Source organism: Pangasianodon hypophthalmus, chromosome 23, assembly GCF_027358585.1.
Source record: "Pangasianodon hypophthalmus isolate fPanHyp1 chromosome 23, fPanHyp1.pri, whole genome shotgun sequence".
Lineage (NCBI taxonomy): Eukaryota > Metazoa > Chordata > Actinopteri > Siluriformes > Pangasiidae > Pangasianodon > Pangasianodon hypophthalmus.
In genome coordinates, this window is record NC_069732.1 from 17,892,549 (window position 1) to 17,920,322 (window position 27,774).

General features: G+C 40.6%; 2 protein-coding genes across 5 annotated transcripts; one reads left to right on the plus strand and one right to left on the minus strand.

Annotated features, from left to right (window-relative positions):
- Positions 1-2,294: 2,294 nt before the first annotated feature.
- Positions 2,295-5,654, minus strand: h3f3a (H3 histone, family 3A). Its single transcript, XM_026930112.3, has 4 exons — positions 5,504-5,654; positions 4,240-4,380; positions 3,023-3,176; positions 2,295-2,648 (listed from the first exon to the last, which is right to left on the minus strand). Exons 2-4 carry the CDS (start codon positions 4,365-4,367, stop codon positions 2,520-2,522), a joined length of 411 nt encoding a protein of 136 aa, XP_026785913.1. The 5' UTR covers positions 4,368-4,380; positions 5,504-5,654; the 3' UTR covers positions 2,295-2,519.
- Positions 5,655-7,702: 2,048 nt separating this feature from the next.
- Positions 7,703-26,728, plus strand: unkl (unk like zinc finger). 4 transcript variants are annotated; one of them, XM_053228338.1, is made up of 16 exons: positions 7,703-7,849; positions 8,664-8,873; positions 13,324-13,500; positions 15,422-15,555; positions 15,674-15,809; positions 15,897-16,014; positions 17,791-17,875; positions 17,927-18,111; positions 18,560-18,748; positions 20,318-20,380; positions 20,533-20,710; positions 21,146-21,238; positions 21,339-21,572; positions 22,932-23,119; positions 23,453-23,710; positions 26,495-26,728. In XM_053228338.1, the coding sequence occupies exons 1-16, from the start codon at positions 7,785-7,787 to the stop codon at positions 26,648-26,650; spliced, it is 2,469 nt and encodes an 822-aa protein (XP_053084313.1). In that variant the 5' UTR covers positions 7,703-7,784; the 3' UTR covers positions 26,651-26,728. The 4 variants fall into 4 exon arrangements, with proteins under 4 accessions (XP_053084313.1, XP_026785557.1, XP_053084314.1 ...); XM_026929756.3 differs by having other exon boundaries at positions 17,945-18,111; XM_053228339.1 differs by lacking the exon at positions 21,146-21,238.
- Positions 26,729-27,774: the final 1,046 nt, after the last annotated feature.

Here is a 27,774-nt window from a genome sequence, read left to right on the forward strand (position 1 = left end):
TCATCAGGCTTGGGTTAGCAGGAACAGGTACTGTATGTAGCTGAGAGCGGCACATTGGTGCAGAGGGTAGATCACCACCTCACAAGTCCAGTCCTGGGTTACATTTATGGCGTTTAGCAGACACCCTTATCCAGAGTGACTTACATTATCTCATTTTATACAAGTGAGCAGTTGAGGGTTAAGGGCCTTGCTCAAGGGCCCAGCAGTGGCAGCTTGGAGGAGCTGGGGATTGAATTCATGACCTTCTGATCAGTAGTCCAGCATCTTAACCACTGAGCTACTACTGAGCTACTACTGGGTTGGATCCTGAGCTCTGTGTGCATGTTCTCGCTGTGTTTGCGAGGATTTCCTCCTGGTTCTCTTGTTTCCTCCCACTGTCCCAAAACATGCAGGTAGGCCCCAGGTGTCAATGTGTGTGCGTGCATGGTGCCATGATGACTGGTGTCAAACCAAGGTGAATTCTCCTGCCATGCTCCCAGGATAAACTCTTTATCCTGACTTTGATGTCAAAAGGACTGGATTTTCTTAACTTGCTTAGTGGAATATCCCGCCTCCCCCCTGGCAGGTTTAGTCTGGTCTGGGAAAACATGACAAACAAACCAAAAACAAAAACAGTGGCCATCGAGCAGTTGTTTTTTCAGCTGTGACAATGGGAATGGCCTGGGAAATGAGAGCCGCATATCACATTGTGATTTTAATGTAAGAAATTATGTACGGTTATTTCAATTAACTTATTGAAGTAGCCTAATAAACATCAAATCACAGACAGACCCCAGGGAGAGTTCCTTATGAGGTTTGTGTATGTTCAGGCCCACAGATGCAATCAGGAACATGCTGAGAACCGCCTGGGGATGCACAAGAGGCAGTGACATGGGGACCATGATGGGAAGACACACAAGTGATAATTTAATGAATGGCTGGTGAGCGCTGTTACTTAAAACAAGTGGCGCCAAGACGGAGCACAGAACCCTTTCGGTCCATCCCAGGAGAATTTGCAAGTGGGGCATGTTCATTACGTGCACGTGTGAATAAAAAGACAGGATAACACATGAACTCATAGCTACAAAGAGCACCAGCAGAGGGACAGAGGTCCAGCGCAGACTGTGAGAAGTGTGTGACAGGAGACCTGCAGATGCAGCTGAGACTTGAGAAAGGCTCAGAGTTGAAGGACTCTGACGTCACGGCTGCTGGCACATATGTTGTCCTCAATTTTTCGTATGCACAGCCTCCCTTTTGATGTGGTTCAACATCTCTCAAGTCATATTCCAATATTAAAATGTGCGCGTAAACACTTTCCTGCAAAAAAAATGTTAGATCTTGATTCCTGTGTTTGAAATATTTAGATTTTCTTTGCATATATAGATCAAACTAGCTATAGTTACACTGAGCATTGTGTTAAATTAACCACAAAGTGTAAACTGACAAACATTCTTCAAACATTCGGCTTTCTTGGCATTTGTGCAGCACCGATTCTTGTAATTGAGGCCGAGATCGATTATGAAAGCGATCCGCAAACCAAACAGCCTCAGGCTTTCAGCTCCATTAATGCATCAACAGGATCTCAACACCAATGAGAGAGTGCTGTCAGGTCAGAGCTAATTAATGGAGTGTGAATTAATGCATAATCCTGACGTTGTGCATACAAGGGGAACTCAAGCTTGAATAATGGAGCTGACCTGCAATTACATTTGCATATTAAAATTTTCACTGGAAAAAGAGGAAGAAATTGAATTGGCGTTTCAAAACGTCAAACATCAGCAGAAGCAGCATGCATTGTATCGGCTAACTGCATGGTAGTTAGCAAAATTATAATGGTAGAAGGAACTACAGCAGTTATTTCACATTGATAAAACAAGAGTAAAAGAAGGCAAGCAGTCATTTAGTGCCATTAAACTGACAGCAGTTAAGATAAATCTGCATGGCACATTCATGTGCACATGGCAATGAGAATCCTGACCTCTAGTGGGTGAGCTAGAAGGGACAGCCACAAGAAAATGGTTTCAGAGAACTATACTATAATAATGTTTCATTTCCTGCAATTTTAGAGATGTGATCGTTTTCATTTGCGTGGACTGTTTTATCCAGGAGCCAGACGGCTCACGTGTACCAGAAGTATGAGCTCTGCCATGTGGAGTTAATCCCAGTGCATCTTCACCAAACCCTTGTTAGATAAACTTCCGCAGTCAGCCATCTACAACAGTTTCAAGTTTAACAGAAAAAATAAATAAATAAAAAATCCTGAAATTTGTCAACAAGCAAACGAGACAGGAAAAAAAAAGCCCAAGCAGACAAACTGAGGTAGTGAAATTTTATTAACAACCCAATAATCAATGTAAAAAGATAAATATTGCAGCATGCAAACTAATGCTACTCTACAATGAGCACTGCTAATAGTAAATACACATTATTCACCGGAAACCTGAGTCTGTAGGGAATGTTTTACAAAATTATGCAATCAGTTAAAATCCACTGCTTTAGAGTGTATGGTTAACAAAGAGATTAAAACAAGACGAATTTCATTATGCTCGCTCCCCTCGGATTCGCCTCGCCAGCTGGATGTCCTTGGGCATGATCGTGACCCTCTTGGCGTGAATGGCACACAGGTTAGTGTCCTCAAACAGGCCGACGAGGTAAGCCTCACTCGCTTCCTGTGAAAGTGATATAATAAAGTCGGTTAACTCAAACTAGTGACCTGTAGTTTGGATTGAAACAGTCAAGTCTCCCCATATTACAACTGCTACACACGAAGGCCATCACATGCTTCCTCGAAAACATGCGACGGCAGCCACATGCGTCTTTTTCGAACGCATGCTCGTGCTGCATCAGGCGGCGGCGGCGTAACACAGCGGGAGGAAAGCGCTACCCGGCCCCTTCGGCATGATTAGCCGGAGTCACTGTGACTGATGTGTGGCAGAAAGCTGGACTCCCAGACACACACATCTGTAGCATTATCAGGATTCGAACTCGCAGGAGGAGCCTGATGGGAGACATGACAGGAGACATGCTTGACAGAGGAATATACCTGAAGAGCACCGATGGCTGCACTCTGGAACCTCAGGTCAGTCTTAAAATCCTGTGCGATTTCTCTGACCAGACGCTGAAACGGCAACTTGCGAATGAGCAACTCTGTCGACTTCTGGTAACGACGAATCTCTCTCAGAGCAACAGTTCCAGGCCTTGAAGAAGAAAAAAAATATATATATATATATATATATATATATATATACAATAAATGAATGAAACTGATACTACAATTAGTGCAACAGTGACTACGTTTACACGCACATCAAATTCTGTTTAAGGTCCATATCCAGGTATATACATGATGTTTATATGCGTACAGGGATCTGAACATTCCTGTACACACGGTTGTTGCAAGTACACTGAGCTACACGCACACTTTTCCTTTCCCGGGAGATTTAAGATGCTGTCTGTTATAGAGTATACGCCATTATTAGTTTTATTACTACTTTTACATACTAATTAAATTATAGACTACCACCTAGAAATTGAAGGGGTCGAATATGCATGTGTTAGCACCCACAATTCATTGCGGACTGAAAACGCACACACACACACACACACACACACCTCCTTTCAGCGGATTTTCTGAATAAGGTGTTTACATGCAACAAACTCCCAGTTAGAACAGGTGTATTCCAGGAGTGAGAATCTGAATGTTGTCTTAATCTGAATCGAGCAATCGGATTGCAGGGTTTACGTCACTCAATGCTAATTAGAATATTGCCAAAGTCAGATTAATATCGGAATACTGATGTGCATATAAACGTGTAACCGTCGTCAATGATTATGTTTATACGCACATCAATATTCCGTGTAAGGTCTGTATTCGGGTTGCAGCCATATTCCGAATACGATGTTTATATGCGTACAGGCGTCGGAATATTCCTGTATACGTGGTTTGGCTGTTGTAAGGTTGCCCGAGTTGCCATTCCTAAATACCTAGCCTACAGCTAACATCTGTTAGCACCCACAGTTCCTTGCGGACTGAGCACACGCTTGTGTCTCCTTTCAGTGGATTTTCTGAGTAAGTTGTTTACAAGCAACAAATTTCCGATTAAAACGGGCATATTCCAGGGATGGGAATCAGAATAACCTGAATCGGATTGCGGCGTTTGCATGACTCTGTACTAGTGAGAATACTGTTCTGATTAATATCAGACTGCCGATGTGCGAGTGAGCGTGGCCGGGGAAGGCAGGGGAAGGCCGTGTGCTCACCTGTATCGGTGAGGTTTCTTGACTCCGCCAGTGGAGGGCGCGCTCTTCCTCGCGGCTTTTGTAGCCAGTTGTTTCCTGGGCGCTTTTCCACCAGTGGATTTACGTGCAGTCTGCTTGGTACGAGCCATGATCTCTCACTCGCTGCAAACACACAACACAACCCTGTTACACACCATCACACACACAGAGCCAAAGGTAAGCTACTCGGGCAGTCACCTGCTCCTCAGGTAGTCCAACTTCACCTCTGTTTAGCCCAAGTGATCAGACAGACAGAGAGAGAGAGAGACAGACACAGACAGTGAGAGAGAGACAGTGTGTGTGTGTGTGAGAGAGAGACAGAGATACAGACAGAGAGGCAGAGTGAGAGAGTGTGTGTGAGAGAGAGACAGACACAGAGAGAGAGAGAGGCAGAGTGAGAGAGAGAGAGGCACAGAGAGAGAGAGGCAGAATGAGAGAGAGAGAGAGGCAGAATGAGAGAGAGAGAGGCAGGCAGTTATCCATCCTAACTAGGCAGCGGGTTAGAAATTGTGTCGCAGACAAAATGGCGGCGCGCCGCTTCATGGCTTCCTCTTTATGTCCATAATAACTAGCTAGACAACATTAAACTCGACGGCACATACTCTTATTAAAAGCATACAAACCATAGCTCGGTCTAAAATGTGTCGTTAATCCATTAATTTACAGATTTTCATACAAGCCGAGGCCTTGTGCCGAGTCAGAGCAATAATATAAATAGAGAATGGTTACTCTGGGCAGCTAACTAGCTAACAGCGCTAACTGTTTAACAACAACAACAACTGGTTAATGTGTAGATTTATCAATCCATCTGTAAAGACAACACATCACAGAAGTGATGAGATAAATCATAAAATTATTTACACAGAATAGTTTTATTGTGCATAGGCGGCTGAAAACCAGCACCAGCTTTAACCATTCACTGCTCATTGTCCAAAATGGCGGGCAAATAAAACCAGCACCGGCCAATCTATTAAACTCCCAGCAAACGATTAAGGAATAAAAGATAATAATGTGGCCAAATAATCCATTTACATCATACATCGCATGACATGGAATAAATTTACAAATAAAAACTTAGCATAATTAGCTAGCTAGCCAGCTAACATGTAGCCTAGCTTCACAGAATAACTGACTCTCTCCATCTCTGTTCTACATCTTATCCCAATTCACAACATTTCCACACATCTAAACAAACATTACAAGTTACATTATAGCGCTCTAAACATGGTTATATTTACTGACTCACTTGATTTACTCGCTTCTCCGCGGCCTCTCGCTAAAGCGCTCCCGATGTGTATGAAAATACTGTGTGCGTGCGCGCGGTATTTATAGTAACGGGCACACCAGCGTCACGTGACCCATGAAGCTCCTCCCACACACGGGTAACCTCCCTTACTACAGTCACCACAAACATTACACAAATATTACAGAATTATTACACAAACATTACACAAATATTACAGAATTATTACACAAACATTACACAAATATTACAGAATTATTACACAAATACAACACAAACATTACACAAATATTACACAAATACAACACAAATATTACACATATAGCAGAAATACTACAGAAATACAACAAATACAACACAAATACTACTGAAATACTACTGAAATATTACTGAAATATTACACAAATACAACAAATATTACAGAATTATTGCACAAATACAACAAATACAACTGAAATACAACACAAATACTACTGAAATATTACAGAAATATTACACAAATACAACACAAATATTACACATATCGCAGAAATACTACACAAATACAACAAATACAACAAATATTACAGAAATACAACACAAATACTACTGAAATATTACAGAAATATTACACAAATACAACAAATACAACACAAATATAACTGAAATATCAGAAATAACATAAATACAACAAATATAGCAAAAATATTACAGAAATACAACAAATACAACTAAAATACAACAAATATACAACAAATAAGGCAGAAATATAACAGAAATACAGGAGGAATATAACTGAAATACGACAAATACAGCAGAGATATATATTAGAAATGCAGAGATATATATTAGAAATGCAGAGATATATATTAGAAATGCAGAGATATATATTAGAAATGCAGAGATATATATTAGAAATGCAGAGATATAGGAATCTGCAGCTACAAAATCACATGTTCTTCTTTCGTTCTGTTTGAGTTGTGATTTAAAAAAAACGGCTGTATAACGAAACGTCAAAGTGTCATTTGCGCAGATAAAAAAAAAATCACTCAGTATATTATTTTACTAGTTTTCTAATCTATCAGCGTCGCTTCTTTATTTCCTACAGTACACTTTTATATCATCAGCAGTAAACACTGAAATGCTGTTTGTTGTTTTATTTCTAAAAGTAAATAATTGCTAATTTTATTTATGCCAAAAACAACTTTCATGAAATTGTATCAATAATAACAACAAAACTAAATTAATATAACTAAATAAATAATAAAATAAAAAACAAATGCCAGAGAGAATTATTTATAAGAGGTTATACACTGAGAGAACCTTTTGACATTTCAAAGATTTTTTGTTTTTGTGTCCATCATTGACAATAACATCAGAATCACAGTCTACAAAACCGATAGTAGAGGATTCCTGCATATAAATTTCAATTTATGGATCAAAAATTTTTTAAACGCTTTCTAGCCAACAATCACCACCACCACCAACAACAATAATAATAATAATAACACCAACAACAACAATAATAATAACACCAACAACAGCACCAACAACAATAATAATAATAATAACACCAACATCAACAATAATAACAATAACACCAACAACAACACCAACATCAACAATAATAATAATAACACCAACATCAACAACAGCACCAACAACAGCACCAACAACTACAATAATACCAACAACACCAACAACAACCACCACCACCAACAATAATACCAACAACACCAACAACAACCACCACCACCAACAATAATACCAACAACAACCACCACCACCAACAATAATACCAACAACACCAACAACCACCACCACCACCAACAACAACAAAACCAACAACAATAATAACAACAATAATAACAACACCATCAACCACAACCAACACCAACAACAATAATTACAACACCAACAACCACCAACAACAACCACAAACAACAATAATAACACCACCAACAACAGTAACAACACCACCAACCACCACCAACACCAACAATAATAACAATTACAACAATAACACCGACAGTAACAGTGACGGCAGTAAGAGAATACACTATAAAGGATCCATCATATCGGCTACTTTGAAGAAAATTAATATAAATGTGCACGCTGGGACGCCTGTGATTTTAATAAGCACAATAAATAACCAAATTATATTTAGTGTGTGTGTGTGTGTGTGTGTGTGTGTGTGTGTCCGTCATTAGCTAGCACTGGCCTCGCAGTGGCGTAGTGAGCGCGCGAGCAGAGCGCGAGGACAGGGGCCGCCGCCGCGCATGCGCAGTCATTGTTTTGACTGAAAATGCCGTCGGTTTCGAAAACGGCGGCGAACGCTTCTCCTCAAACCGAGAAACCAACCCACTATACGTAAGTAAAGTGCGCGCTTAAGGGACTAAAATGCGTTTTGTGAGGGAAAAGCCGGCGGGCGCGCGGCGCTGGGCCGGAGTGAGGAATGTGCCGCTCGCGATCACTGCGCCGCTTCCTGCGCTTAAATATGGTGCTTTTCTGAATTCTTTCGCACGCGCAGCTCGCTGGTTTAACGTCAAAACAACAAAACCGACTTCCACAAACCCGCTTCAGCGCTGCGCGTGCGGAGTGTGAACGCTTATCGAGCTGAAGTTAGGGCTCGGGGAGGTTTTAGACCACAGTGTGTGTGTGTGTGTGTGTGTGTAAAAGCAGGCTTGCTGGAAACATGGTTTCACAAGCAACAGCGCAGCTCAAGCACAGCAGCTTTTCTTCTCTTCCCTCCGCCTCGGCCCGAGCTGCAGGCGACTGGCTGCTGCCTGTGTGTGCGTGCTTTTCTTCTCTTACGCTGCGCTTTTTGCGTACGCCGTGACCGTGGCGCTGGAATGCACGTCCCAGATCCTGCGTAAGTTCGATCCGTGATCGCGATTTGCGTTACAGCTCGTTACGCTGGAGCCCATGTTAAATATCCAGCCTGAGCTCAGAAACAGCGAGGAAAGTCGCACCATACCGCTTAGCTGGTGCTGTTTTTCTTTACAAAGAACACCTCTAACTGTATGATGGTGCCCCCAGTAGTTTGTTTTGTTTGTTTAGTAAAGTTAAAACTGATTAATATGAATAGTAATTGCCTGCTTGTGGCTTTTTTTGGCGTATTTTCCGCATGTTGTTGTTGTTTTGCTGTAAAGTGAGTGAAGTGTCTTTCCTCCGCCTCTGACAGATATCTGAAGGAGTTCAGGACCGAGCAGTGCCCGCTGTTTTTGCAGCACAAATGCACACAGCACAGACCCTTTACCTGCTTTCACTGGCATTTTCTCAACCAGAGGAGACGGAGACCGATCCGGAGGAGAGACGGGACTTTTAATTACAGCCCCGACGTCTACTGCACCAAGTACGACGAAACAACAGGCATATGTCCAGATGGAGACGAGTAAGTGGCATGTACACCATCCTCCCTCCATCCCACACTGCTCACCTGTACACTGAACATGCCTTTTTACTGCAAAAGTGCGAATGCTTCACCTGCATACAGCTTCATGCACTCAGATCATGTTATTGTGCACGTGCTCGCTGCTGCACAGCATGCATAAACACACACACACACACACACACACCTCCCTGTGAAGTGAAGAGGAAGCACAGTGCAAAGTGCAGCACATTCTTCATCTGAAATAGGAAGTCGTTTTATAAAGCAATGCTCTCTTATTGAGCAACAACAATAAAAAAATCATTTTAATGTCATTAGTGGGGTTTTTTCCCTCTAACTGTCACGTGCTCATCACTTTAACTTTAACTTTAACTTGAGAACAAACGCATAAATGAAACCAGGAAATGGAGCAGTTGTTATTATAGGTGGGTGTGTATGAGTGTGTGTGTGGTGTGAGAGTGTGTGTGAGGTGCTGATGGCTGAAACCTCCTCCTCCTCCGCTCAGGGAAAAAAAACAAAACAAAACACAGGCTACAGGACACACCCCCCGGAGTTCTGGCTCCTGATTGGCTCCCTCCTGCACGTAGTCTTTTCTCATTGGTTCACACTGGACATGTTTACTACTTGGCATGGAATATGTGCAAGGAAGTCAGTGTGTTTAATTATTATTATTGTTATTATTATGATGATTATGAAGTGTGTCAGTTGTTTTGAATCCAATAATAAAGTCATTGGATGAAAGTTTTGATTAGTTCATGACAAATTGACTGCTTTTATGAAATATTGAGGTTGATATTATTATTATTATTATTATTATTGTTAGATTAACACATGGTTTGGTTTTAATGTTCATTTCTGCGAACATGGTGCTCCCAGTGAGTTTATACGGAGTCGTTGCTGACACAGTCGAGGTTGTTCGGTGGTACGAGTGAATGCGTTGGCTGCGAGTGTATTTGTATCCAGTGGATGCAGTTTTAAGATCTCAGTGATTTGTTGAGAAATGCTTTTCTGGTTTCAGAGCATTTAAATCTGATATAAAAATATACGTCACAGTCAGATTGTTCATGCTGAATGCTGATGTATGATAAAAATGCTCAGCTACTACACTGTATACACTCTATGGCTAAAAGTATGTGCACCATCACACCCATATGTGGTTCTTCCCCAAACTGTTACCACAAAGTTATAAGCACACAGTTGTACAGAATGTCTCTGTGTGCTGTAGCATTACAGTTTCCTTTCACTGGAACTAAGAGGCTGAAACCTGTTCCAGCATGACAATGCCCCTGTGCACAAAGCGAGCTCCATGAAGACATGGTGTGTGAAGGTTGGAGTGGAAGAACTCGAGTGTCCTGCACAGAGCCCTGACCTCAACCCCACTGAACACCTTTGGGATGAACTGGAACTGGAGACTCCTTACTCAACATCAGTGCCTAATCTCACTAATGCTCAGCCACGCTCCAACATCTAGTGGAAAGCTTCCCAGAAGAGTGGAGCTTATTATAACAGTAAAGGGGAATAAATCTCAAATGAGATGTTCAACAAGCACATATGGACGTGATAGTCGGGTGTCTGCATATTTTTGGCCATCTAGTGTATCATTTGTATCATTTTGTAAGACACTAAGGCAGTTTAAACTTTGTGTGAAAATCCATAATGTGTTTCCGAGGTTGATTCATTATTTCTTTTGGCCTCCACTTATGACAGGAACGGCGTAAGGCTTCCTGTACATTGGTTATGATGGGAAGATTCTGAGTGCCACGCAGCTTCGCTGTAATCGCGCTCACACTTTCATTCATCCAGTAGAAGCCATTCTGTCATTGCATCGCTGTTACCATAGCAACTGTTGCTACCTACATGAGACGCAGTTTCTATATTTGAGATTACTGGAATTGTAGCATTTTCAGAATCATACTGTGAAATAATGTCTGGCTTTTATTTCTGTCTATTCTTTGTTATAAAATCTGTTTTGTATAGTTTTATAATCAGAGCTTGTAGCGTTATCTCTAATATACACAGACTGATAAGTGTGTAAACCACAGGGCTGAGTTACTCTGCTGCTCATTTGGTCTGTAGACGTCTAAAGAAAGTGCTGATGATAGGCTCATAATGTGATTATTTTCTATTTGCTACATTTACTGTGACTCAATCCCAACTGTTATACTGGTCATAAAGCGCACCAGAGAGGTTCAACGATGGCGTTGTGTTATACCTGTGAACAGAAAGCCATCTGCAATTTGGCATTACTGTGTTTCAGAGAGAATAAATAAAGTTATTCCTTCATGTAGACAAGTTGAAGGAGTAGTTTTCTCTAGGAGCAGTATGAAGTCCAGCTCCTGTCTAATGCCAGTTTAATGTAACTACAGTGTGTCCCACTGAAATGTATGTTTTGGGCTGTAAATATACTTAAATAACTATGGAATGCCATTCAAGGCCAATATTAAATGCATAAATTGTTGACACTGTTAATTTATTAATAATATCATCCCCTTAAAGTCCATGAAAAAGTTTTTTTTTTTTTCCACACAGACAAGATCAGAGGAGGCAGCATCTTAATCTAAGACATTGCTTATGTCGAAGAGAGAATATTTGATTGAAGTTATGAACAACACTTACTAAAAATGAGCCGTAAACATAACACATGAGCGTTCATAGGCTTATGCTCCAAACCATGGGCACGTTTTATTTTCCCAGACCATTGCATATTATTTTATTAATTCATCACCTCGTAATAGTGAATTAAAAACAGGATAAAGTAGCCTACATCCTGTGCACACATTACAATTTCATTTTCACATTACAGCTTAAATTGTGTGCATGAGTAACTGCTGGATAAAGTGCTATTTTATAAGCTGTCGAAATGTATGGAAGCCATATTGTTTAATTAAAGCAGTTATTTGTTGTGCAGTTATTAGTGTGATAGGTACAATTTGGTCAAATTCATGCAGTTTATTGGCAATATGCTAAACCTCTATTATATTACTTTATTATTTCAGTGCTTGCAGTCTTGTCATCCAGTTGTCATCACATTAGTCTTTTTATTTTTAATTTGTAAACAGTCTTGTGTGTTTTGTGTTACATTTAACAACAAAGAAAGAAAAGCACTATTTCCTTTATCAGTCAGCGTTGTATTTTTCGGGGTTAAAGGCAGTAGTTTAGTGACTAGTGAAAAACCTGTCTGATGCTTCACTGAAGAAAAATCTGGCAACCTGTAAGGCATCAACCACGTGCAAGTAATTTGCATATTATGAATGGCGCACCCAGAAAATCAACCCCAGCAGGTGTGTAACTCAACTCCGAATGTCAGGAAACTTTTTAAACATTTTAGACGTAAAACTCTTCCAGCTCTGTATAAGGCTCTCCGAGCATTACTCGAGGAAGACTGTGGTTACTTCACTTCACTTCACTTTATTCACTATTAGTAGCAAAGTTACTAAAAATAATCTGACTATTAAGTGACTCACGCAGACTTTTCATTTTCTCACAATCAGATTACTGTGTACATGTAAACACATCAGCATTATAGAAGTCTTCTGAAAATAAAACACGTTTGCAGTCAGCAGTGTGACTCTCACAGAAGTACCAGATGAAAGAGCAAAACATTTCAACAAAACCTGGTTTTTTTTTTAGCCGCTGTCAGTCAGTTAGCACTTATTCTGACAGGAGCCGTGCTCTTGCATTGCTGACCTGCTGCCCTGTCGACTAATTGACTAATTAGACACTCGTCACTCTCAGCAAAGAGATCGCAGAGGTCTTTAAATACACGTTTCCTCTGCAAAGCTGCATGTGCCAAATCTGTAAGCAAGGCATCATCCCAGTCTATCTTTAGATGTGCCTTTTGTGAGTTTATTTTATATTTCATCTGTCTCAAATGACAATCTATTTGTTACTTATTTATTTATTTTAATTTTAGAGTGGATGAAACATTTTTGATTATTCATTCTGTACTCATCTAATTTGCATCTACTCATATGCTCTTTAGAACATATTTATCTCGCCCCGTAAACAAACGGATGCTATTCCTCTACAGTAGCAGCAAGTTAGCATCACGCATGGGTCATTAGTTATATAGTTGTGGTTGCGCAGCTTCCTGCAAGTTATTCTCCTTCCACACAATCCCTTGTGTGCTGTGAAGATGACTGGAGGTCATATGTGCACAAGTTGCAATGGGCAAATTGTCAGTGAGAAATCAGTGCAGATGAAAACAAGTGGTATTTAAACCTGTGGCTTCGGGTGTAGCAGATTTGCCTTTTGCTATTAAGTGAGAAGGCATAACCTAAATATTTGCATGACCAGCAGTTTGAAAAGTGTCAGAAACCACTGGATAGCCTGCATCTGCCGTAGTGATAGCTTTCTTGCAGTAGGGAGAAGTAGCTAGTGGAATTAGCTGGGAATTGATAGTGACTGGCATAATCGGGAGAATTGTGTTTCTAATGATATCTCCTGTTTTCAGCTGCCCTTACTTGCACCGGACCACTGGTGATACAGAACGCAAGTACCACCTGCGCTATTATAAGACTGGCACCTGCATCCATGAAACAGATGCCCGGGGGCACTGTGTGAAAAATGGGCTCCACTGCGCCTTCGCTCATGGGCCTCACGACCTCCGGCCTCCAGTCTATGACATCAGGTAAGTGCAGGTACTTCTCTGTCTGGAGGTGTACTGAGACCAGTGGCTGGTTGGTTGTAGACATGTTTTATACTTTATACGCAGTACGAGAACCGAAAACAAAATGTGCTTTTCAATTCTGTACATATGCATAGGAATATTCAGAAATAAAAAATTCTACCTCCAGTGAATTATCATATTCTTTCAATCTCACATTGCTGTACAAAACAATCTCGACAGCACAACGCTTTAGAGAAAGCAGCAGAGTGACTGTAAGAGTGTACAAGAGCGCACCCTTGTCCCGCTGGCGAGTCTCCGAAACTGCCACCTCCTTTCAGTTACGGGTCGCAGGACTTTAGAATTGTCCTTCATGCTGCATGATGCTACTGTAAATAGTTACTGTAGGTAATATCATTTTAATAAGCTGCAGCATTTGCACAATAGGGCCTAAGGGTCTAGAGTCTAGTCACTAGTCAATTAAACTGCCTTGGTACCCTGAACAGCCTGAACCTAAGAGTGAATATTTTCTTTCTTCATTTTCTAACCGAAATGATGTGACGAAAGACATTTTTCCCCCCTTGGGGAAAAAAAAAAACTTTGGCGACAAAGGAATCTGCCGATATCCCTTGGTTAAATTCAGGCTCAGGTAAAAACACGCTGCATCCAGCTGATCCATGAGCTTACAGAAGTCCATGCAGAAGCAGATCACCTCATGTGGCTTGGGCCTGTAGTGTACATGATCAGTTAGCGTCTCTTTTGGAATCTCAACACGGGAGATTACGGTTCCACATTAATCCGGATAAATTTGAAAACGCATCTTTTTCTGTATGTTTTGGTCTTCTGTCCACACTGAGACGGCGTTTTTGTCCTGCAAAAACTTTTGAAAAATCTCTCCCAACTGGATGAATTTGAAAACGCTTTTCAAACGCAGCTCCAGCCCTTCGGCCGGCCATTTAAAAAAACTCTGTGCTTTTCCTCGGCATTGCCGCATCAGTTCCCAAACACCTCCCTCTCACTAAAATGCCCCCGCCTGCTGTAAAGGGCTTTTGTAATACTCAGTGCTCTCTGAGCTAACCTGCTAAGCATCATTTTGAAAATGCTAATTTTAAGACTAACACACGCTTGAAGCAGGAGTTGTGCCATGAAGGAAGGAAGATTTGGGCACAGCATTGGCACAGCGCTGCAGCTGGATTAAGGAGAAGATGGTAGTATTTAATTATAAAAAGTAATGTAGTGTCTAATGTGGAGATTCCTTTCCCTGAGACAGAAGAATTATAGCCCCAGCATGTTTACACAACAACATGTTTACACAATCTGTTGACACACAAAGCAACATGTATGTGACAGCAGGCTATTGCAGGATATGACATCATTACCCAGAGTATTTTTATTGTTTTTGAGGATGCCAGAATGACTTTATGAACTCAGTCGGAGAGGGAAATAACAGACCTGTTCACTGGAAGAACCAGGAAGAAATTTGCATTTGCTTTCACTTTTGAATTGAAAATCCTGTTCCTGCCGAAGCAGGGGATTTCTGCAGCAGCTTCCCTAATGTGATATAAATGCTCTCCAGGCACATTGTTTTGATATGACATTTACAACTTTTTTGTGAATCCTTCCAGAAAAAGTTCTACTGTTGATTGACATAATAGGGAATAGGCAATGAAGAAACAGACAGTAAAGATTATTGGCAAATATGTAAATACTGAACACATTGTTGCAATCATGCATGCAAATATAACAGAGAATATGATTCACCAGTTGAATAACAGAAAAATGAAGATTTAGATATGCTGTCTTACAGTTGCCTAGCAACTGGTATGTGGAAATTGGGAGTCACTGCTGCATCTTTGTTTGAGGTTTTCACCTCTACAGCTCAAGAGTCTCTGGCTCTGAATGCATGTTTTGGAGCTGGTCTGATTTGTACAAATCTCTTCCACAGAGAGATACAAGCACAAGAAGCTTTGCAGAATGGCCAGTTAGGTTCTGGAGAGGGAATCCCGGATCTGCAGCCGGGAGTTCTGGCCAGCCAGGCCATGATTGAGAAGACTCTGATTGAAGATCCTCGATGGCAGGGTGAGGCTCATTAAACACTACAGACATAAACCTGAGGTGTGTGTGAACTGAGAATTCTGAAGACAAAGCAATGCACTTGGTTGTATTCAGAACTATTCTGTTTACCTTATTTTTGCAGACACCAATTTTGTTTTGGCCAACTATAAAACAGAGCAATGCACCAAGCCCCCGCGTCTATGCAGACAAGGCTACGCCTGTCCCCATTACCATAATAGTCGAGATAGAAGACGGAATCCCCGCAAGTTCAAATACAGGTAGGAGCGGATGTGCCGCTATGTACATAATAACATGCTCAAAATTACGTGTGTGAATATGGACCTGTCTCCTGTGGTTTCTGACAGGTCAACTCCGTGCCCGAGTGTAAAGCATGGGGATGAATGGGGAGAGCCTTCGAAGTGTGAGAGTGGAGACAGCTGTCAGTATTGCCATTCACGCACCGAGCAGCAGTTTCACCCCGAGGTCAGTCAGTTAAAGCTCCTGTCCTGTTATTTTCATAACTGGCTTCTTACTTATAACTGTAATAAAATGATCATTCACTGCAAATGAAAGAACAAGTTGTTTTTTAGTTTTTTTTCCTGCTGTTTGAGTTGGTGTCAGTAAAGTCAGGTCTAGCAGTACCATCAGAGTTCGCCTGAATTAGCCTATTATCTGTTTATTTCAGGTTTACTGCAACCACAGAAACTGAAGTGAATTTTATATACACTATTTAGTCTATATAAATATATTGGATAAAGTTTTGTCTTCTCTGAATTTTTTTTAAACAGTGAAAGGAATGAGAATTAGCAGATGTGATGTGACTGGCCTAATCATGGCCTAATCATGATCTATAGCTAGCGCTGTAAATAAAAAAAGTAGACAAGCCAAATGTAATGAATACATTTTAATACTAGTTATCTATACAGGTGTCTCCACTCCACCTGGCTGTGCAGAGGTTTAAACAAGCAAATAACCAGCTATCCAGTTAACACATCGGCCTAATATCTCTGGTCACGCTTCGTTTGTAAGCTAGCAGGCTGTTTTCTGTGAGTTATTGGCTACCACATCCTTGTATGAGCAGTCTGAATCAGAAGTTTAAGCAATAACACCAGGGCTGTAAATCATGCTGGTTAAACTTCAGTAGCTCCTAAATAAATTTATTTAACCTGCTGCTCAACTGGATAATGCCAAGTGCACAACTTTCAAAATCTCAGAATCACTGACCTGCTCACACTCCTCGTCTGGAATCGCTTGCATGTGTGGTGTTGTAGGGGAGTGTACACGATGAGGCACTCACAGTTTTTCACCTGGAGAGACCCCCGTCGAAGCGTGCCTGATTCCCCAAATCCCTCGTTCTGACAAAAATAATCATGAGCTCTCTCTGTCATGTGACTGTCACTTGTTTGTACAGAAACAAGAAAATACATGAAGGAAATATTCACTGGTATAAAACTTTCAGGAACAGTAAAAGGTGTACACAGCTACCAATAACCAATTACAAACCAAAATATGTAACACGGGTTTGTAATATGTAAAACATGTCATCAGAAATCTCTTGAAGCTCACTAGGTGGCTAGTGTTTGTAGTACACAGAGTTTCCAGAGAAACAGCATGTTTCGGATAAAAAGCAAGCAAGTGCTTCTAAAGCTGTAGGAGGTGAAGCCAGTTGATATTTGAAAAGGCTGTTCACACAGTGTTCTGCGACGGTTAGCGTGTTCATTCATTCATCTTCCCCTGTTTTATCACGGTCAGGGTGACGGCGGAATCGAATAAGTTTGTTAGAAAATATTGTGTGCAGGTAGTAACAAAAATAACAGCTGTGAGAACGGGTGGGATTGGTCCAGAGTGTCTGCGGGAGGGATTGTTCAGAATTCCTTTAGCAGCTGGTGGAAGTGCGATTAAAAACAGTCCGGAGTGTATCTATTCTGGTACAGTGTTGTTATATTGATAAACTAATTGAAAATAAATGAAATGTTTTATTCAGGACATATATGGGTAAAACATATGAACGTGAAATGGATTTAAACTTCAAGCACCTTCTACTTTTAAAATACGACATCTCTTACTGTCTGAGCTAACTCAAGCCAAGAGACTGAAGAAAATCCACCTCAACAGCAGCTGCCTGTGGCACTGTATTTGCATCTATCCCTTTTATGTACTGATATAGCAAAAAAAAATAAAAAATCTTGAACTTTAACCTGTGAACTTACCTATAGTCGCTGGATGTCGGATAATCAAGGTCCACATCTGTTTCTGCAGATATACAAGTCTACAAAATGCAATGACATGAAGCAAACTGGATACTGTCCGAGGGGGCCATTCTGTGCTTTCGCACATGTTGAAAGTAAGTTAAAAGGCTTTGTTGGGAATTTGCGAGGGTGAAAATCTTCTAAAGAGTTTGCATATTTCTTAGGAATTCCTTCTACCGAGGAGACCATGAGCACTCTGCTCACAGCGATGCAGTCAGGCTCTCAGGCTAAGCTGGGCTCCCAACAATATCCCGAGTGTCCCGGCAGTGACTGGAGCAGCAACACAAATTCCACCACCAGCAGCACGAGCAACAACGGGCAGATGGCAAGCGTATGTGTTTGCCTGTTTGCACACACCTGCCACACAGCTACTGGAGTGCTGAGGGAAAGAGGACACGTTTAAACACTCAACAGTCATTTAATAGTGTAGTAGGCAGCTTACTGATTACACCAAATCACTGGAAAAGCTCTCTTGTTCTTGTTGCTTTAGTAATATTTTGTTCCGTTATGTTTCAGTTGGGTTTATTTGCATTTTTTTCCCACTTTGTTGCAGTCTGTAGGAAGAGTTGCACACTTTCAGATTCAGATGAGAGCATTTTAATTTGAATTAGGCTTACGATGACAAATTGTATCTATTTGACCAGTTCAGGAGCCCAACTCACTACTAATTCTCCCTTAGAATTAGCAAGTGAAGTAAATGAACCAAAGGCTGCAGACTCAGGCTATCTGGCCACCTCTGAAAGGCCTCCATTAAGCTCCTCTGTGCTTCTCTCCTTCAGGTGTCATGCTCTAATAGTCCAACTGTAACGTCAAGCTCAGGAAGCACCAGTTCATTGTCCCCAATTGGACCCATCGGCAGGCCCAAAAGCTTTACTAATGGTAGCTTATGTTCAGAGTCCACCACGTCCAGTGTTTCGTCTCCAACGTCTAACTATCCCAAAGCTCCGGGCTTTGAACGGGAGGACCAGGTATTCCACGACTCGCTTCTCTTTCCGCTCTCTGAAAGGGCCTTTCCTCCAGAACTGCAGACGTGGCCACACTGCCAGGCATTCTGTTCTGTTTGATTCCTTTTTTCTCCCTTTAATTATTTATTACTTATTCAGTTTTTATGTTTTATTTGATGCCAAAAATGGAATTATTTGACACATTGTGAAAGTTTTGGGGTTCTGCGTTTGCATTGTAAAATGCATTCTCACAACAATATGGTACTGTACCTAATTATCTAAATCCTCCAAACTCGTATTCCTCTAACAGTCTGCACACGTGACATACATGTGATATTAGCCAAATGCAAAATTTTAGCCTCGACAAGGCATAGACTTTTATATATATATGTGTATACACAGTCGGTCCGTAAGTATTTGGACAGTAAGTTTTTGTAGTTTTGCCTCTGTACACCACCACAATAGATTTGAAATGAAGCAGGATGTGATTGAAGTGTAGACTTTCAGCTTTAATTCAAGGGGTTTAACAAAAATATTGCATTAAACATTTATGAATTATAGCCATTTTTTACAGAGTCCCTCCATTTTCACAGGCTCAAAAGTAACTGGACAATTGACTGATAAGCAGTTTAATGGCCAGATGTGACCTGTTTCCTCATTAATTCATGACAGATTCAGGAGATAAAAGGTTTGGAGAAGGAAAGGAAGAACTCATGATCCAAAGTATACCACATCATGTGTCAAACATGGTGGAGGCAGTGTTATGGCATGGGCATGTATGGCTGCCAGTGGAACTGGGTCACTGGTGTTTATTGATGATGTGACTGATAGAAGTAGCAGGATGAATTCTGAGGTGTATAGAGCTACTTTCTTCTCAGATTGAGTCAAATGCTGCAAAACTGATAGGAGGGAGCTTCACAGTACAGATGGATAACAACCCAAATTGTACCGTGAAACCAACTCAAGAGGTTCTTAAGACAAAGAAATGGAATGTTCCTACATATCTGAGTCAGTCACCTGAACTCAACCCAGTTGAGCTGCTTTTCACTTACTGACGACAAAACTGAAGTCAGAAAGACCCACAAACAAGCAGCAACTGAAGGCGGCTGCAGTGAAGGCCTGGCAAATCATCTCCAGGGAGGAACCTCAGCATTTGATGATGTCCATGGGTTCCAGACTTCAGGCAGTCACTGACTGCAAAGGATTTGCATCGAAATATTAACAATAATCCTAATATTTATAATTGTTAGTTTTTGTCCAATTACTTTTGAGCCTGTGAAAATGGAGGGACTCTGTAAAAATGATTATTCCTAATGCAATATTTTTGTTAAACCCCTTGAATTAAAGCTGAAAGTCTACACTTCAATCACATCTTGATTGCTTCAAATCCATTGTGGTGGTGTACAGAGGCAAAATTACTGTCCAAATACTTAAAGACAGATATATATATATATATATATATATATATATATATATAAAAACAAATAATCCAAAATTATTTCTTATTTACGTATTATTGTGTTCGAAATGATCCACTGGAGAATGTTGGCTTTAATAGCTCTAATGTGATTGAATGTGATTTTCTAATTTTAGGCAAAGAACCACAAAGGACAGTGTGGAGAAAATAATCAGAAGATAACTGACCAAGATAAGCAGGTAAAGACCTGCAGTTCTCAGCCTTGCACATGCTACAGATAACGAGCTGTTGGTTTGCTAGCATTACGAATGATATCGACCGAAGCTAGACATGTGCTGATGCTTGCATTTTCTTTCAGTATGTTGTCTTGACAGCATGTTTCTGTCTACAGAGCCACAGCAGCATATTTTCTGTGGTGAATCCACTGGCATCCAGTATAACATCAAGCATCACGTCCAGCTTAGCCTCAAGCATTGGCTCAGACAGCTCCTCCCCCACTACATTATCAACTATGAATGCAAAAGCTACTCCTTTCTATCCAGGAAGCAATACGGTTGAGTCAGTAATAGGTATGTGGTAAACATATTTATAGGATATGAACTTTCTTTGGTCTCCCATCTCTGTATGTGAAAGTAATTTGGTATTCAGCTAATGACTGAGATATGTACGGTGTGAGCTGAAGGTGCTGGGGAAGTGGTTTTGAGTGACATTCAGGGCGCAGGTCTGTGTGTATTTTAGTTATAGTGCACAGTGGATTGGCAGCACAGGCTAGGTAGAGAGCTGCCTTTCTATTTTGTTATAAAACTCTACGTGTGAGATAATTTAAATTTTCCATCCAGTGCTTTCACTAAGCAGCAGCTCATTTATAGAAGGAACTGTTGCCAGGAGGAGAACGAAGCATTATAGCTGATATTCGGAAAGGCTTCTCGGGTTTTTCTCATGCTTTACATGGTAGTCTGAACAGTACAACTGAATTAATTCCTTTTTTGCATATATTTTCTTAGGATCTGCGCTTGACCTAAACTTAAATGACATCAGTGTTGCCTCCCTTGATAAAGACCTAGAGGACCAAGACAATAATGGGTTTGGGATAACAAGTAAGAAAATGCAGTAAACGCTGGTTGTGTCAAGCTGTGTGTATGTTTTTTAGCTGATGCCTGATGTCAAATGCGAAACAATGTCTTCTCTCCTCTGTAGGTCAGAGGTTATTAGGAGGCTCGGATCCTGTCAACATTCCTGGCTCTCTGGCACGGTGTTCATCTCTGCATTCCTCCTCCTCTCTGTCCGCCTCCCCCCTCAGCTCTCTGTCCCAGTCATTGTCCCAGTCATTGCTCAGTGGAATGGCTTCTCAGCAGAGCCAGACACAGGGCCTGCCAATCAAAACCGAGCACAGCCTCCTAGGGACACCGACATCTACTCAGAACTCTTTAGGTAAGGAAAACATTACTCATGCCAGTGTGTAGCGTTGAGGCCAAAAGGCTGGATATATTCAGTCTCCGTTTTTCACAAAAATAAAGCAATCGATTAGAGACAGATTTATTTCAGCTTTAACTCACTATATCAGAATTCCAGTGGGCCAAAAGTTTACATACACCAACTTGTCTCTTTAAACAGTCTGGAAGATTCCAGAAATTGATGTAATGACATTCAGAAGATTCTGATTGGCTAATTGGCGTAATTAGGAGAGTGCACCTGTGGCTGTAATTAGAACCTTCCTTTAGAGACAGGGCCTTTTTCCTTGGTACCATGGGAAAATTCAAGCAATTCAGCTAAGACCTCAGAAAATAAATTGTGGACCTCCACAAGACCAGTTCCTCCTCAGGACCAGTTTTCAAACAACTGAAGGTACCACGAGCATCTTTACAAACAATTGTATGCGAATATAAAAATCTCTGGACCACAGAGACACTGCATCATTCAGGAAAGAGGCACAAATTAACTTCCATGAAAGTTATGAACAAACTTTGGTCTGAAAGGTTCAAATGAACCCCAAGCCAACAACAGAGGAACTAGTGAAGGAGTTGATGGCATCAGGTAGCAAATATGTATATCCACCGTTAATAGAGTTCTGCATTTCATCATGGCCTGAAAGACTGTCATGCAAGGAAGAAGCCCATACTCCAAGACCAGTATAAAACAGCCAGGCTGAAGTTTGCAGGTGATCACCAGGCTTTTGGAGGAGTGTTCTCTGGTCAGATGAAACAAAAATGTAACTGTTTGGCCATAACGGTTAGCGCTTTGTTGAACACCATCCCTAACTTTGAAGCATGGGGGTGGCAGCATCATGTTGTGGGGCTGTTTTGCTGGAAAGAGGACTGGTGCTCTTCAGAAAATAGATGGCATCATTTAGGAAGGAGGATTAGCAGGACCGTGATCCTAAGCATGCCTCAGAAGCTGTAACAAAATGGCTTAAAACAATGAAGTGAAAGTATTGGAGTGGCCAACGCACAGCCATGACCTGAATCCCATAGAATATTTGTGGACTGATCTGAAAAGGCATGTCTGAGCAAGGAGCTGCACAAACCTGAGTGAGTTACACCAGTTCTGTCAGGAGGAATGGGCAAAAATTCTGGCAAAGTATCGTGAGAAGCGACCCCAAGCATTTGACTGAAGAAGAAAAGCAATTAAAATGCAATTCCACTAAATACTACCAAAGTGCATGTAAACTTTTGACCCACTGAAAATTTGATTTAGTAAATAAAAGCTATTATATAATAAAAGTCTCTAAGCTGTTATTCATTCTTCAGCTAATGTTCTTGCAATTTTCTTTCGTTCTGCTTTGTGTGATAGGGTTGAATGGTGGAGCTGGAGGCATTTGGGACTTTATGAGTGGCAGCCTCTCCCCAAGTCCATCTCCAGTGTTCAGCTCCAGTATGGTCAGCTCCAGCAGTGCAGATCTGGCTCGACTCATCCGGGATCTGGACGAGGCCAAGAAGAAAATCAAGCAGTGGGAGGATGCCTGGCACCAGGTCAAACAGGTCAGAGACAAGGGATTGATAATTCAAGCAGCATTTAATAAAGAAATGCTTGTTCGAATGTTAGAATCTTTTTTTAAACACGTCACACAAGCCTGAATAAATAGATCACCGCAAACTTTCCATATTCCACTATACAAGTAAATATTCCTCCCCGAATAACGCTAGTCAGACAGTATGGATGCTGAAATAGTTTTGCCAGCCTGCACAGAGGTACTGGGAGAAAAATACAGGTTTCTGACTATCTGAAGTCTAAAAAGTATGAGTAATAATAGAGTAATAATAAGTATGTGAGAATGTTATTAATCTTTATCCCTCTTGGCGGTTTCGTCAAAGGCATGTGAAGCATGGCAGAAAGATGCGAAAGAGGCGAAAGAGCAGGCGAAGGTGGCCGAGGCAGAGCGGCAGCTGGCCGAGCAGAAGCGCAAGGACTCCGAGCTCAAGCTAAAAGAGCTGCAGGGAGACTTTGACACGCTCTGTCGTTCACCCAGCACGCCTTTGCTGCGCAGCTATGGAGACCTGGACCAGCTCCCACTGCCAAAACTCCACTCCATCCAGAACCAGCTGCGCTCAGACCTCGACCTTATCGACGGGGTAAGAAGATCACGCTCCCACCACTCAACACTCATGTCATGTTTATGCTAGGGCTGTGAGAGAATAGCAGTATGCTGCTTTAATGTGATAAAGGAAATACTTGTGGTGGTCTGGGAAAAACCTGTCAGATGTTGCTGTGGCTAAATTCTGGCACAAAGGCAAAAATGACAAAAAAAAAATCAGGGTTGTTTTTTCTATAACATAGAACATACTTCTGTTTGCATTCTTTTTCAGTTTAACACAAAGGTTTTCATTACAAATGATATTATCAGTAATAACGAGTGAAAAGTAGACGTTTAGAAATATTTATATGAATTTCAGAGTTTCTTTGTATTCAGTTCGTCCCCTTTTTGCTTTAATGACAGTGTGCACTCGAGCTGACGCGGATGAACACGTGCTTCAGTAGAAGGGATACGACTTACAGAAAATCTGACCTTTTGTAGAAGTTGTAAAATGGTCAATAATCACAAATTTGCTTAAATTTAAATAGTGACAGAGAAATTGTACCACATCTTGAACATTGAATAGTCAATGACAATAGTCAACCAGATCCCAGATTTCCGGTGTGGTCTCAGACTTTTGGACCCTGCTGTACTTGTTTAGATTGTACTTCCTCTAGTTTAGGAAAACAGAAATATATTTCAAAACCATGTAGAATTTTTTTGCTCTCTAAGCTTGCTTATGCTATATACTGAAAATCGCTGATGTTAGGTGAGGAGCCAGTTTAATAAACCCAGTGGTATTAAAAAAAAAAAAAAAACAGCCTGCCTAAAGGTGTTTTAATTGCTAGCTTGCTAGCTAAGCGTGCTTTCCTCACGCTTTCATCAAATGCTGTGGCTGAAGTTTACGTCTGGAGACTAGACTGATGCGGATGATGCTGATGATCAAAGTGATTACCTTTTCCACCATGAACTATAATTTTTAATTATGGTTTACAAGTGTCGCTAATGTTGTATTAGAAAAGTACAATAGGTTATAGATGTAGAGTAGGGTGGCATTTGATGTTATCTCAATATTGCATTAAATCAGGTTAAGACGATTCCAACTGAGATAATCTAGAGATGACAACAGAGTAACAAGAAGACTCCATGTCTAGTTTGTACTCTATGTCTAAAGCTCTGTAAAAGCTACTTCCTTTAAGCTCTAATGCTGTTATTGGTATCGGGTCGATACCGTGCTCATTTACTTATACTGCAAAAAATTGGTCTGATATCAACATCAGACACTGCAGTACAATAACATATATAACATATATGTATGTAAGCCTTGTGTATGTCGACACGACAATTATCTGGAAATATTTAATGATTAATGACCAGATGAAAGCAGACTGCAAACTGTGTTCTGCAGAAAATATCAAGCAGAGATAATACAGTATCTTCCTACAAAACAAGTACCCTGATAAAACACCTTAAACTATAAAACTCAGCCAGTGTGTGCTGCTAGCGATGAACCCATCGTGCTAAGTAAAGAAAAAAATGTCAGTAGACAGAACGAGGTGTTGTTCTTGACGCTAAGTCACTGTCGGTCGTTGACTTTTGTACCTATAGCTGTACAGAAGAGCTTTTCTGACGTGGAAAATAACCCAGTTTTTCCACTGCAACCCTCCTCAAGCCAAGGAAACTAATGAAGCTAGCTAATGCATTTCATTTAAAATCAACTCTAACAGTATGAAGAATGAGCCTGGTAGAGTACGTGCTTAAACACGCATGTGTGCACTTCTCATGGCCAATATTTCAATCCCGGACACACCCCTCTGACTGGTTAAATACCAAGTTGGTCAGGGGTTCACAAACGTGTTGTAGCCAGGGAACCCTTTAACTCTTTAACTAATAATTTGTCTGTATTTGAGCCATAGAGCTTTCTATTTCTGAACTTTCACCAACAGAACCAGTTCAGTTCCAGTTGTTTTCACCAGCCACGCACACACACACACACACACACACACACACACACATATATACATATATATATATATATATATAAACTTCTTGTTTCACTACATAATTAACAACCCCACTTTGAGAACCACTGAAGTAGATTACTCATTTCTGTATGAGTGTCAGTAAAAACATCATACTCCTGCATACTCGTTCTGAATTAGTGAGATCAGGCGCTGATGTTGGGATGTCGAGGAGGTCTGGGGTTCAGTCGGTGTTCCAGTTCATCCCAAAGGTGTTCAGTGGGGTTGAGGTCAGGGCTCTGTGCAGGACACTTGAGTTCTTCCACTCCAACCTTCACACACCATGTCTTCATGGAGCTCGCTTTGTGCACAGGGGCATTGTCATGCTGGAACAGGTTTGAGCCTCTTAGTTCCAGTGAAGGGAAATTGTAAAGCTACAGCACACAGAGACATTCTATACAATTGTGTGCTTCCAACAGTTTGGGGAAGAACCACATATGGGTGTGATGGTCAGATGTCCACAAACTTTTGGCCATATAGTGTATGTGCAAAAGAGAAACATTTTGGTTGAGGAAGAAGTTTTCAGTATTTGAAGAGTTTTCCCAGATCGCCACACGAAAAAAGTTCCAAAAGAAGTTCTAGATACAACATGTCTACTCAAAACTCCTGCCTCTTGCGGTCTTGACTGGCTGGCGGTTCTTTCTCTAAAGCAGTCTGACGATTGTATATTCACGACATGGTTCAAAAAGTAATTTGAAAAAGCTTCATTCATGCACATGAACTTGTACACACTGGCTTTGTACATAATACAACTGACTGGAACTGACTTCTCTAATGTCTGACTCTCTTTTGTTTTGTTTTGTTTTTTTTCTCCAACACAGGTAATATATCAGCTTCAGTCAAAGAAATGTATAGTTTGCCAAAAGCATGATCGTTGCATTGTACTGCAGCCTTGCCAACATTATGTACTTTGTGAAAACTGTGCACCTAGTAAAACAGAATGTCCTTACTGTAAGACAAAAATATTGAAGTGGTGATGTACAGCTGTTTAAGGTACTATTTAAAGATCTAGCCCTTTGAAGAACTACTAATACATATAAAGCTTACAGTTTCTACATAGCATTTTTGTGTTTCAGTATTTCATATAGTGATTTAAAATGATAGTTATTAGAATCTAATAAATGGTGTTTGACTGATCTATATAAATCAAGTACTTAAATGCAATACAGGTTTTTATACTAGATACTAGGTCATTTTTATTAAGCATTAAAATTCCCCCTGGAAAAGATATCTTGGAGTTTATAATCCAGTATCCCTGATTTGACTGTTAATTACAGAAACATCAGTCAGACATCATTACTTCTACATTACTGTGTGAAGAGAAATGATTTCTTGTTTATAAAAAAAAAAAAAAAAAAAGCACTTTGTTGACCTGGAAATTGTCAAAGGGTATTTTAGAAAATTTGCTTTAAGCTGCTTTTGTAGAGTTCTTTTTTATTATTATTTTTAGATTTATTTTTTTTCCCTCCCAGATACGCTAATGTATGAAGCTTTTTGTGTGTACTGTGAAACATATAGTAGACTATTTCACATTTCTTAAATCACAATATAGTATATAGTTAGTATACACATACAATAGTGCGAAACTGTAGTTACTACTTTTCATTGTTACTTACATTTTTACAATCAATAAGTGACAATTTTGAATGCATTTTAGGCATAACCAGCAGCTCGAATATCAGTAAGGCACATACTGTATGCTAAAGCATTTAGTACTTTTTTTTTTCCTGTCTTTTAGTGATTATTCAGTACTGCATTATGTAGTTGTTAAAGGAGCACATGTGTTCTGAAGTCCTCAAAGATGTGTTGGGTTTTTGGGACTTTCAGCCTTTCAGATATTTTCACTAGAACGTATCTGACACTCGGCCACTCACTCTCAAGTGCCTTGCCTATTCGAATTCTTCAGCGTCTTTGAGGAGTTTAGGTTTGCAGGTAGTCAGTGCTTTTGCAACCGTATGTATTTCTCATTACTTTCTCGTTACTCTTTCGGCGTATACGTATACTGGCCCGGTTCAAGTGTTTCCTCGAGATCGAATCATTGTCCTTGCTTGCGCTCGGGACAGTACGCTTACATTCTTTTTGTCCCCATTCCTTCTCTATG

Coding starts and splice junctions, on each gene's coding strand:
- unkl (XM_053228338.1), top strand. CDS start 7,785: ATGCCGTCGGTTTCGAAAACGGCGGCGAACGCTTCTCCTCAAACCGAG. Junction 7,850..8,663: donor GAGAAACCAACCCACTATAC/GTAAGTAAAGTG, acceptor CGCCTCTGACAG/ATATCTGAAGGAGTTCAGGA. Junction 17,876..17,926: donor TGCTTTCGCACATGTTGAAA/GTAAGTTAAAAG, acceptor AATCTTCTAAAG/AGTTTGCATATTTCTTAGGA.
- h3f3a (XM_026930112.3), bottom strand. CDS start 4,367: ATGGCTCGTACCAAGCAGACTGCACGTAAATCCACTGGTGGAAAAGCG. Junction 3,177..4,239: donor AAGAAACCTCACCGATACAG/GTGAGCACACGG, acceptor TTCTTCTTCAAG/GCCTGGAACTGTTGCTCTGA. Junction 2,649..3,022: donor CAGCCATCGGTGCTCTTCAG/GTATATTCCTCT, acceptor TCACTTTCACAG/GAAGCGAGTGAGGCTTACCT.